Raw genomic sequence first — 13575 nt, 5'->3', positions numbered from 1 at the left:
AGTTCTGCAGTGGTATGGATAACAAGTGCATTACAGTGTGCAAGTGAAATGTCTCGGAAATTGGAAATGCACTCCAGAATTGAAGAACGTGTGATAGTATGATAGTGGGAAAAACCTTTAAACTGCGCACAGATTCACTGCGAAATTCTGGCAGTACGTGGACCAGATTCGATGTAACATGCAGTTATAACAAAATGGTGCCAACAGTTTGACTAAGGCTGCAGAGATACGGGTGAGGCTGATGGGCAGGAAAGCCATCAACATCAAACATAGATGTGCATGCAATCGAGCAACTGATCCACAGCAGTCGCATATATCATGGACATTGCTCTGTAGATGCACATCTCGATAGGCAGTGCTCATTCCATCATCCAAGATCATCTGCAGTATCAAAAATTGTGCTCATGCTGGGTTCTACAATCACTGCCACCTATACCCAAAGGCACAAGGATAAGGCACCTCTGGACTTTCTTGAGCATTACACCATTGAAGGCAACAGTTTCTTGAGTCACATCATTACAGGTGGTGAGACATGGGTCCGTCATTTCACACCTGCAATAAAGAGAGCTTCTGCAGGATGGAGACACAACTTTTCCCCATAAAGAACAAGAGGCATGACAAATTAAGCAAAGTTATTGTTCTGCATGGCAATACGCCACCCCACATGGCATGCACAACACAAACTTTGCTTCTTTATTTTTGATGGGAGCATTGGAAGCATATGCCTTACAGTTTGGATCTTATACCATGTGATTTCCATCTTTTTTTGTAAGCTGAAAGAATGTTTGAGGGAAAGAGATTTTTCCAGCTATGAGAATGTTCATATAACGGTTTGTTGAATGGCTCCATGACCAAGAAGCGGATTTCCATTGTCAAGGGACTGAATAATTCATTGAACGTTGCAACTGTTGCTCACAGATATTTTGTGACTATGTTGAAAAGTAGTGTCATATATCTGTGTCACTTTGATGAAGGGTAGTAGAGTATTCAATAAAAGTTACGTGATCTACTATAATGAAAATGAGTAGCTTACTTTTTGAAGTCTCCACATATACTACAAGCCTTTGGTGGTATGAAAATCTCAATGAAAGCAAGTTACAAACAAAAAATATTATTTGCCTGCCACCATGAACAATGTTGATTTCTTGAATAGCTGCTATGCGTGGCCACCTTGACTCCTTTGTCATCACTCTGTTATCAAGATTATGTTGTGTAATTAATACTCTGGTGGCCCAGAACTAGAAATGGGATGAGATATCAATTTTTGGAGAAAGAACAGCAGGAATGTGGTGAAATAAGGGACTCATCAGTTGCTGTGGATAAGTTTCTGCATTCAGTTAATTTATTTGTGAAGGATGATTAATGTGGCACACTTGATTTCACCAATGAACAATCTTAACATATTTCATAAAATTAAAAGATTTTCAGAAGTACATCAAATTTTGTGAGATGAATATATTATATGCTTAAAGAACACAAACAAGCTGAATGGTGTAGTCTTGAAATTTTGTGGAACATTATTTAATGGTGGAGACTCATTCCTGACAGACACTGTCACTGGTAATGCATCTGTACCAAGATGAGTCAGTGGAGTAGCATCACAGTTCTTCAGCTAGAGGACCAATTGATCCAAGATAGATAAATGAAGTTATATACAATCCCCAGGAACAAAAATATTCTATTACATGTAAAATTTTGTGCTTCATGGATCACCATTAATTCTGATGTATGTTAGGGAACAGTAAATAAATTTTGATAGGCTAATCAAAACTATCAGCAAGTCAGCCCTCTCATTCATGCTCTTGTTGAATTTGGAACATTTGTTGGTAGAGTTCATACCCACCCTGTGTAAAATGGAGTGATATAACTGCTAAATTATTGTAATTCTGTTAGCACATTTACTTTATCAATTATCTTTCTGAACCATTCTTAGAGTTCCTAGAAGAGAGAGAGAGAGAGAGAGAGAGAGAGAGAGAGAGAATATGTGTGTGTGTGTGTGGGGGGGAAATTGATTGGTTCAATCAATACAGCACTTGATACTGACTTTGTATTGGTATTTGGCATTTATTAGTTCACAGTGGGATGTAAACTGTATCTGTAATTTGTTGATAATAGTATCACTCATCAAACTAAATGTTATTAATGACAGTTTGAAGCAGTCAAAAATGAATCTCTGATTTGGGGAACTGAAGTTTCATTCTAGGATAGCCAAAGGAATAATAGGTGAACTGTGAAGTCATAGAAGGGTTTCCAGTGGAAAAGATAAAACACTTATAATTGGATTTAGAAAATACTAGGTACAGAATAGTATGGTATGGAGCTACAGTTTTAATGTAATACACTCAGTAATATATTTATAGTATATATATTGTGTTGTAGGTGATGTTTTCATGAATATAATTAGAATATTTTTTTCCAACAGATTGGTCAAAGTGTAAGTGTGGTTCCATTCATTGCCTGTTTTCCTCAAACTAGTGAAACAGAAAGAGAAGAGATGCATGCCTGGGAGTTGATATTAAAATATTATGAGCTAAAGAATGGCGAGAAATATAATTCGACACCAGCAAGAAAACTGTCACAGAGCTTTAATCTTGATATTGTTGGAGGAAATGCAATCTCAAATAAACAGGTAATTGTGAAACACTCACTAATAAATCTTTTTTTAAAAGGATGGCATGAGTTTCAGACACAATATCTTTTCTTAAATCTTATTTCAGAAACACAATTGTCTTGAAAATATAAACTTCAAACTCTGTGTGTGTGTGTGTGTGTGTGTGTGTGTGTGTGTGTGTGTGTGTGTGTGTGTGTGTGTCACCATCAATCATGCTATGGGAGAATGTTGAATGTTGTGTTACTGAGCTGGCGGGTAGTGAAGGTGGTTTGCTCCTCTGTAAAGCTTTCTTAAGCAGGAGATAATACCACAGAGAGAAAATCTAGATGAAACGCTTGGTAACATACAACATTCATGTGTTGCTTCCCAGGTACAGTGACAGTTGTTGACCGTATGGCATTCGAAGGTATCAGAATCTCTGTGATACTGTATACAAACCAAATTTTGTCTTCTTTCCATATATTAACCAACCTCTCTTACGCATTAGGTTTCCCAGTACTCTCTCCTGGATATGTGTAATAGGGTGTTCCAGCCAGGTATTGAAAGTTTAATGAACAGCAGCACATTAACATAGACATGATTCAGTTTTGTTACACAATCATTAGGATTTGACTCCCAGTCCAAGACGCAGCTTTAATCTGTCAGAAAGTCTCAAAACCCTGTACACTGCACTGCAGAGCGAAAGAAAAGTTCATTCTTCCAAAAATTGTTCATTGATGTGGGACGAGCTGTAATAAAAAGGTATTATAAAGCTTGCCTCACATGTCCAAGGACATGAACAATCAGAAAATAAGTCTACTACAAACAGCATTCCTGTGGACACATTTTTATTATTATCAGGTAATAATGGCAGGAACTATGCAGTTATATTGCATGAAATCTCAGCATCCAACCACTGGTGTTCATCATTTATTAAGCATAATTCCATGTACAAAGATTTTACAGGCAATATAAGGAGAAAATCACTCCATATAGAGAAAAATGACCATGTCATTATATTAGTTCCAGAAAGTTAATGAGCAGTGGGCCCTTGCATTCAAAGGGAAAGGTCATCATGACTTCCCTGGAGCTAGCATGCCTGTTGTTTCGACTACACTGCAGAAGATTCACTGGGGAGGCCTTACACGCCTTCCATACAGCCCTGTTTTCTCGCCATGCAATTTCCATATTTTTGGAGCCCTGAAGAAATACATTCATGGCCGTTGATTTGCTTTGGACAAAGAGGTGCAATCCTGGATACAATCATGGCTCTATATGCATCCACAGACATTTTCCCGTGAAGGCATTCACCATCTTGTTGCACAATGAGATAAATGTGTTAACAGTTATGGTAATTACTTTTGAAATAATAAACAGTTTACGTACTTTTTCCTTCTGCCTCATTACCATTTGACTGCCTCTTATACATGGCTAGAGTTATAATTCTATTTGACAGGTAAACAGCCACCAGAGTGCATTCGTGTAATTCATGTTTATTGTTGCTGCCAGGTCTGGTAGAGCATATAAAAGTCAGAAACAGCACCAGATGATGAGTAATCATTGTGAAGGACATGGAGATGCAGCATACTCTTGTGAGACATCATTATCAGCACCTGACAGTGTTTGAAAGAGCCCTCATTGTGGCTCTGCATTTGGCTGGCTGGTCATATGTGCAATATCCAGATTTGTGGGCTATTTGGATGTGGCAGTGGCCCAATGTTAGATCGCACAAGAATATGAGGACAAGCATACTCGTCACCAAAGTTCTGATTGACTATGTCTGACTACCACAAGGGAGGATCACCGTGTTGCATCCGGGGACATCTAACTCCTTCATGTCTGCAACTGACTTTTGAGAACAAGTAATATATTCCTTGCAACATTCTGTACCATCCCACACCATCAGTTGGAGACTGGCAGCTGCCATACTTGGTAATTATTGCCCCACAGGTATTTGTGTTCAGGGATGAGTCGTGGTTCTGCAGTAAGCCAGATGGCTGTCATTGGGGAGTGCAGCAGTGGTCTGGGGAGAGGTTCCAATGTTTCAATGTTTTTGAAAAGCATAGTGGTGTGACTCCTAATGTCAGGGTGTGGAGAGCCACTAGGTAAGACTTCTTTGCAGTGACTGAGGGAACTGGTTGGTTGGTTTGTGGGATTGAAAGGACCAGACTGCTACGGCCATCGGTCCCTTGACTGAGGGAACTGTGATGGCTCAATGGTCCGTCACAGACAATGTGTATTCTCATGTGTTACCTCTCGTGTGACACTATTGTGGTGCCATTTTTCAACAAAACAATGCTTGTTCACACATGGCACATTTCTTTATGAACTATCTGCATGGTGGTGATGTACTCCTGTGGCCAGCAAGATCGCCAGGTCTGTCCTTGACAGAATGTGTGGCACCAGCTTGCATGTCAGTTCTGTCCCAGTGCCAATATTCAGGGTATCAAGGATCAAAAACAACAGTTGAGGGTCTGCTTGCCTCAGGAGAGGATAAAACTCTTTCCCAAATGAATCAGTGCGTGGATCCAGACCATAGAGGATGTAACATCATACTGAAAAGTGGGCTCATACTGCTAAGTTCTTTGTAAATTTAACTCAGTTTTGTAATAACTGAAATAACGTCAAATACCATATTAACCTATGAAGTTAAATTTCATTTCTTCCTCCCCCTTTTGGATGGGCGTGTTTTTTTTCCCAGGCAGTGTGTACAAGGGTTGTATCTTAAATAGTGGCAACTATTTATTCACAACCGATACAAAAGAGTTACATGTTGCACTTGTTACTGTCCTTCAAAGTAGTCACCAGCATTGTGTAGAACCTGTTGCAAGTGATGTGGAAGGCATAGTATACTGTTAGCAAAGCCTATTCTGTTGATGGTGCAAATGGAGTGGTCTAAAGTTATGGTGATTCTCGTGTACAACTGTGAGGGTGTTATCCCATCACATTACATTCCTTCACAACGGACCGTCAGTGCACAGTATTACTGTTTGTTTTTGGAGCACCACCTAGACCAGCTTTGCGAAAGAAGCAGCGACACTTTCTGCGCAACTCACCCATCATTTTTCACGACAATGCATGGGCGTATACAGTGCAAGCTGTGGCTGCTCTGTTCAGTCGATGGGACTGGGAAGTACTGTACCATCCACCATACTCCCCAGACTTAGGTCCTTGTGACTTTGATTTGATTCCAAAGATGAAGGAACCACTTCATGGCATTTGCTTCAGAACTGTTCAGAGATTCGACAGACAGTGCAGCACTCCATTTGCACCATCAACAGAACAGGTTCTGCTAACGGGATACTACACCTTCCACTTTGCTGGCAACAGGTTCTACACAACGCTGGTGACTACTTTGAAGGACAGTAACAGGTGCAAACATGTAACTCTTTTGTATCGGTTGTTAATAAATAGTTGCCACTATTTAAGTTACAACCCTCGTATACGTGCATTTGTTTCTGTGATTTGATTGATTTGTTTGTGTGTTACTGTACAATAAGCAACCATGTTTTCTCCAACATTTCAATCCCCAATGTAAAAGGTATTTTTAAAACAACTCATTGTGACATTAGTTGCGCACAAATGCTTAAAGATGGATGGATGTTTGAATGTAATGAATAAATGGATGAATGAATCTCGCTTTGCTAAATTTTAATTCACTTAGCTACTCCAACATTATTAAAATTGTAGTGGGTTATTATAATGTCATTCAGTATCTTTTGAATATTATTTGCCCAGGAGTTTTGTGACTATAAGCATAGTATGAAATATGAAATCAAAGCAACATCTGCCATAGACAAAACCAAAAAAGAGCAAAACTTGGAACATTACATGCAACTGATTTATTATGTAAACCTCGACTGCAGGCATCACGAAATACAAATTAATCTAATTCCTGCCCTTGACACGTGTGTGTGTGTTTTTTTGTTTGTTTTTATCCTCTGTTTCCATTATTCTGTGCGCACATTTATGTACGAAGCATAATGTGACTGAAAAGTGTACTTCACATTCTGTTTCTCATTAATTCTGTTTCAGAGCTTGTTGAGTGTCATTGGAAACATAATTGTTACACACGCAAAATACAAGAGAAGTTATGATTCACATCTTAAAGCATTTATATGTGCAGCTTTAAAGTAAGTGCACTTTATAACAACATACTATGTAGAGACAACTGCTCACACTGCACAACAAAATTAAAAGTGCCGCATTTTTGAACCCGGTGGTTTTTTCCCGCTGCGACACAGAATTTCAAAATTTTGCTTGAGTGTGCCTACAATCTTTCTCTTTAATTGTGCAGAAGCATGACGCCCTGCAACATCAGACTTGGTATCAGTGATGCTTCTAACAGCAAGGTCTCATCACATGCGAAAAAAAGAAAAAGCCAGAGCTCACAAGTTCGTGTTAGATGTTACATGGTGTAATGATGTCACATTGGCACCAAATTCCACCAAAACTCTACTCAGTACCACCATGGATGTGTAACCATGGGAAGATTGTCACACATCCCCTCAGTCAGATCTCAGCCCATTCTCCTGACGCCCCTGCAATGGAGATCAGAGCTGTGACACCCAACATTGAAATTGTGCAGTTTTTTGTGCTGATTCTGAGCAGCAGTTTGTCCAAAATGTTTTCCTCAGACAACTGTAAGGAAATTTAGTGATTTCAATGCTGGATGTCACAGTTCTGACTTCCATCACAGAGTCATCAAGAGAAGGGGGTGAGATGTGGGTAAAGGGGAAGTGTGATGACCTTCCCATGGTGTAGCACACCATGGCACTGGGCAGAATGAAATTTGTTGCCAGTGTGACGACATTAATCCACATTACACTTTATGTGAACTTCTGAGCTCTGGTCTGGTGTTTTTTTTCCACTTGTCGATACCCTGTTGTTTGAAGCATTGCAGAGCCTGAGGGTGTTGTTGCAGGGTGCTATACTTTTGCAATACAGAGGAAGTTTGTGCATACCTTTGAGCCAAATTCTGAACTTCTATTTCCCAATGGGTGCATATCACAAGGTTTCAAAAAAATTACCCCTTAATTTTGTTGCACAGTGTAGTTTTTATTAATTTTAGTTTCTTTGAATATCAAAGCCAAAGCTTATTTCTTGCTTTCCTAGGATACATATAGCTTGGTGAACCTTCTCTTGGAAATCATTGTGGTGTAACATTCTGAAGTTATCTTAAGTGTGAAGAAAATGTAAAAAAGCAAGGAAAGGTGAATTGTGGAGACAGTAAGGCACTGTGTGATACAAGTGGGGAAACAAACCTATTTACTAGAGTGTAGACGAATAATGATTTCACTGTGTTCATTTGTGGAAATTGAGAAACTACCAACAAAATTAAGAAGTCAGTATTGTATATCACTTTTTAGTGCCAAATTCTGTATTTGATTGTTACTTATTAAAAATTGTAATCTGCTATTTTTCTAGAGTAACTCTGCTTTTCATAATTGTATAATTTTTTGCTAAATATATGGCTTATTTGGTACATATATACTATCATATTGAGACTGCACAGTGAAGATAACTAATCTTTTAGTGTAGCACATAGGTTTTTGTTGTCACAATGCCACGTATGTAACAAGTTGGTGCAGAAACTTTCAGTTGTCCTAAACATACCCATTTGCTGACGATGTCATGGTAAAATGATCACATGAAGTTACACCTACAATCTCATCTTTATCCTGCAGAAATTGTCAATTCAGGAAGAAAGTTTATTCTGAGAAATTGACTGGCAATCATTGCTCCCTCATTGAATAATTGTTCAGTGCATAAGAATCTTCTCTAGCAACATGACTGTATAGTGCAGTGAATAAAAGTGTGGCCATATAGACAACCATATTGCTTATAAGGCAGACAATGTTTCCTCAGACATAGTATGAGCTACCTCATGTGGTCTATGGAAATAGTGTATGATATATAAAGTAATTCTCTCAAGAAGCGAGTTTACGTTTGGGGAATGCCTGCTCAAAATTATGTACCAACCTGGGTAGTGCTTGTAGGGAACAAATATGACTACAGTATGCTAGAGACTGATTTATTTATGGAACTGTCTATCCAGGTCAAAATCTGTGTGCACTATGCTGGTGATTCTTTGCGAGTAGGCTGTCAGAGTACTGCAGGTAAATTTCTGCAATGGGTTTGATTCGACTGCTTGGAAGTGTGGATTGTTGAGGCCACCACCTCACTCCTTCCACAGGGAGATACAGTTATGAACCATTTTGCTGATTTTTGCATACCGTGCTGAGGTGGCTTTTGTTATGGCTGTACTGCTTGCCTAATGCTGGTGCCTATCCTGAAAGACGGCATTCAGGCTGATATGAAATACTTATCATCCGATTTGTCAAAAACTATTGGGTTAAAAAAAAATTCTGTTTGTGCACATTTTACAGTCTGATATCATTGCTTCGTAAAGGACTGAGTTTCATTTTGGTATGCATCATAGTTACTGTGCTGCATCAAATTAAGTAAAACATTGCGTGAAATTTTAAAGATTTTGCAGAGGTAAAAACACATTGTGTAAACCCTGCATATGGTTGATTTTAGCTCAGACACTGCAATGAATGAAGTGTAGATAGGGTATCAAAATTTTACTTAAAATTGAGATCAGAAGAATACCTCATTTCGTTCTCAAGTTATTGTGTTTTATATCTGAGGAATAGTCACGAGCATCACGCCCATTCATGCTCTTGTGCATCATTAATCATGTGGTCATAAGAATCGTTATATCTCATAAACGATACATGATATCAAAATGAGGTTTTTTGCAAATGATAGCATGCAATGAGACACATATTTTGCATGATAAATGCTTGAAACTTTCTTACTCACTGTGATATGGAAGTAACTCGTCTGCAGCCATGAGAGATCGGTGCCTCAGGACGCATTCAGATGTCAAAGCACTGTAGGAAAATCCAAGTGGCACATATATACACATCTACAACAGCTGGGGAACAATGCAGCAGGACACGTATACATGTCGACAACAGTGAAAGGGTTAATGATGTGCTGTTGAGAGTATGGCTCATTTGTTCACACCATTTTATGCTTAATATTTTGATGATTGACTCAGTTGCCTTCTTCAGATTCTGCAAGTTGTGTTGGTATGTGCACCAGCTGCCTGGAGTCCAACTAGTCAGCTTAATCAATCATGCCCCAAAACAATTGTAGTCATTAGTTTATAAATGCACAAATAGGTCCTGGTGAAAATGCACTCATCATGCATAACATGAATACTGGGTTGCTGAGTGTGGGGACTGTTCTAGTCTTGTTGAGTTGTAGCTGGTGATCCAGTGATGTCTTCGACACTCATGTCTGATTTTCAGCATACGTGCCATGTTTATGGATGCTACAGTACTTTCAGCTAGGTGTGCTCTGTTAGTAATTCTGTGCAGGTTATCTATCAGAATGCTGCATATGAATTTCTGAAATGGTGGTTCCAGTTCCACTGCATGGAAGTGTGGTGTTCTAAGGCCTCCGCATGTCTGTAGATATTATTAAGCATTAGTGTGTGGCCATATTTCTCCTGAGGATGGCTCGGTTCTTTGTGCTGCTCTACATTAAGCTGTGAGCTCCAAGGATGTTTCTACAACTAACTTCTGGCAGTTATGAAAGAAGGAATAATACTTACTTTTCCTGTAGTGTCTAATCAGCTACAGGCAACCTTAAGTGGTGTTATTTCAAGTAAATGGCTAGCATATCTGAGAGCCCAGCTAGAAATAATGAACAAGGATGGCTGAGTTAGGCAGCACTACCAGTAGTTTATTACCATAAACTCTGTACATGTTTCAGACACCGCCACTATATATGATGGTGGAATGTTGTGTGTTTCAGAAATCATGGATCTTGACTTAGCTGTATAGTTCATGAGACTGATAAAAACTTCTACAATATAATTTAAAAACTTCAATCGGAAGATCAACTGTACATTAATTAAGTGAATTGATGGTGATGTAAAAACAATTATTAGTGGGTATGAGTGACTCACTTAGATTTGCTTTTGTGTCCAGGTTAGCATTAATTTCCCTTGCTATTCACAGGTAACAGAGAATGTAAAGTAGTCCTCCTGAACATACTATTATTAAGGAAATAACATTTTACATTCTGTGTTGTATCATGCCTTTCTTGTAATAATTTGGTAAAGGTTGGAATAGGGGAAGTGGGTGTTGGAGAATATTTCTCACTCAGATATACAAAATGGGCTAGAAGCACTACAAGGAATGAAAAGTATGCTAGTGTACTATAACAGAACCCATTTTGTGGAGACTACTACTGCCTGCAACTGCATGAAAAAGAAGAGCATGAGGTTGCTACTTGATTAAGAATGAGTTACTAGCACTTAGAATTACAGTAATAGAATTTCGTGCTAAGACCATTTGGATCTGACAGTGGTAGACATGCAGAAGGAATAAGAGACTAAGGGGTCGCACTGAGTCAAAAACTTGTAATGAGAGAAGTCAATGATGAATTAGAAACACCCACCTTTATTATAAACTTTAGCTCCTCAGTTCTGCCAGAACCTGGGTTCACCCATCTGAAACTGCACACATCACTAGAATATGACAAACGTGTGTCACTTCGAGGCATGAATAGCACAGGACCTTTAGGATTTTGATTCCAAGACTTGCCTTTCTTCCATGTAGAAGTGTGGATCTGGAAGTTATGAGATTTTTGAAACTGCATCAGGAAACAACGAAAGCCAATGCAGCGTGTTATAGCACGTAGGGACTAAATAATTCAACCAACACATTGTAGCAGAACAGATGTCTGAATGTGTGTGCATGTGTACTTTAGCACAAAAAAGGATTTGTCCAAATGCTAGCAAAGTTTTGAGTATTGTTTTTGTGCATGTCAGTGAATAAAAGCCTCAGCTATTCGGTAAGTTGTTACCTTTACTCATAAATTATTGACAACTAGGAAGTAATGCAGAATAAATCATGTAGGCTATTAAAAGCAAAATCTTGGTTATTTCAATCTTTACTAACTCAGGTAGAAAGGTAATCTAGGTCTTCCAGGGAAGGACCATACAATGCCCAGTAGTTATCATGTCGTTGCATTCACTACCAACATGTTAAAGACCTTGGAACACATGGCTCGCTGGTACACTAGGGCACAAGGATCCAGGAAACTGATGCAAATAAACAATGAGCAAGGAAACAGTATCAAAGGTGCATGCAGCAACATATCCATTCATAAGCAAGAAACTGTAGATGTAACACCATTACTGACACGTTTTAAGTGAATAACATATAACATGAATTGTAAAAAATAACATATTTTAAATAGCTGCAGACACAGTATTTCTCTGAAAAAAGTATTAATATCAGTCAATAAGCACTTTGTACTCTCCTCTTATATACATGCTAATTGAATGCCCGAAAACATTCTGTTAAATACCAGGTGGTTATAATCAAACTTTCCCTATGTAACACATCATAATGTGCAAACTAATTACCACAAAAGTACCAGACTTGGTAGCATTAATGTCAAGGACATGGAGAAGAGAAATAATGCAGAATCAATTCAATTGCAACACTTGTAATGTGCTGTTGTGGTACATCATACTATTACATACTGGTGCCATTACTGCTACAAAAGGGGCTCAATATGACACACACCAGTGTCCAGAATAGTCTGAAAATGCAGGATTGCATTCTGCATAGCAGAGCAAAGCATGTTTGTAGGTATGCTGGCTACCTCTCTTTATATTCTACACTTTAGATCAGCACATGTGTGAATGCTCCCCTGGTAAACCCTGTCCTTCGGGTCGTTCCACAACCAGAAATCACAGGAAGTGAGACCAGGTGATTGTGCCAGCCAAGCATTTGGAAATGATTTGATGATAATTCGATCATTTCAAAATGTGTTTCAGAGAAGCAGGTAAACTTCACGAGCAATGTGCGGTGGGCCCCATCCTTTATGAAAACCATTGAGTTCAATATGTCTCTCTCTCCTGTAGGGTGGGTAGGACATGCTGGTGAAGCATATCGCAGTAACGCCACCCAGTCACACTGCACATCTGGTCCTTAAGCACTAACCTGTTCAAAAAAGAATGGGCCAATGATCAACATAGCCATGAAGCCACACCGTATGGTGACATATTCACCATACAGAGGAACTTCATGCACAGTGACTGGAGGAGAAGATCCCCACACTCAGCAATTCTGTGTGTTCACCTCACCTGTCAGAGAAAAATGAGGTTCGTCAGTCCATAGGACATGAACCATGATTGCAAAGTTTTGGACATGGCTGCTTGGTACAGTGACCGTTGCAACCTGTGGCTGTACAGGTATGAGAAACCCTTAGAGGCTCGCCTTCACACATTCTTTTTTAAATACTTTGTGACTAATGCCCATCTGGCCTGTTATTTATTTTATATGTGACATGTAAGTACTGTCTCTGTCTTGTATTGTTTGTCAGTACTTACGCTTTTTTATACAAAAAATTTTTCTTCCTATAAATTTGTAATTATGTTATAGACCACTTTAAATGTCTAAATTCTGATGAAGGCACTCTTAGAAGTGTTGAAACCTCGTAAATAAGACTAAAAGATTGTGACTGAAGGCTCATTTGTTTCAGTTTTAATTAACCATGATTACTGATCGCGGCACCTGGTGGTCATAGTTGGAACCGGACAGTGGCACTGTGATACATGGAAATAATGCATCCCATATGCTGGACATTAATGCTACCAAGTTTGGTACTCATATGACAATTAGTTTCTGTGTTATAACATGTTAGATAGGGAAAGAGTAATTATAATCACCCAGTACTATGATTGACATGTACACTCACATTAGAATGCCATCTTGTAATTTGCCTGGATTTTAATGGCTGGTACTTCAAGAAGAAACACAGCTGATATTTTCAATTGCTGTCACTTAAATTTAATGGTTGAGCAAATCAGAATCTAGCCCGCCCGGCTAGCCACACGATCTAACGTGCTGCTTTCCGAACAGGAAGGTGTGCCGCTCCCCAGCATGAATATG

The 13575-nt window shown here is 39.0% G+C and overlaps 1 protein-coding gene across 2 annotated transcripts in view; it reads left to right on the top strand.

Annotated features, from left to right (window-relative positions):
- LOC126248560 (RUN domain-containing protein 1-like) overlaps nucleotides 1-13575 on the top strand; it is a 177681-nt gene that overhangs the window by 149958 nt on the left and 14148 nt on the right. The window contains exons 10-11 of one of the 2 annotated variants that reach the window (XM_049949649.1): nucleotides 2423-2629; nucleotides 6626-6723. In XM_049949649.1, coding sequence (XP_049805606.1) covers nucleotides 2423-2629; nucleotides 6626-6723 — 305 coding nt within the window. The remainder of the gene's footprint in view (nucleotides 1-2422; nucleotides 2630-6625; nucleotides 6724-13575) is intronic. The other variant, XM_049949650.1, reaches the window with a different exon arrangement.

The sequence above is a fragment of the Schistocerca nitens genome, chromosome 3 (assembly GCF_023898315.1).
Source record: "Schistocerca nitens isolate TAMUIC-IGC-003100 chromosome 3, iqSchNite1.1, whole genome shotgun sequence".
Taxonomy (NCBI): Eukaryota; Metazoa; Arthropoda; class Insecta; order Orthoptera; family Acrididae; genus Schistocerca; species Schistocerca nitens.
This window is presented reverse-complemented; position numbering and strand designations above follow the sequence as displayed.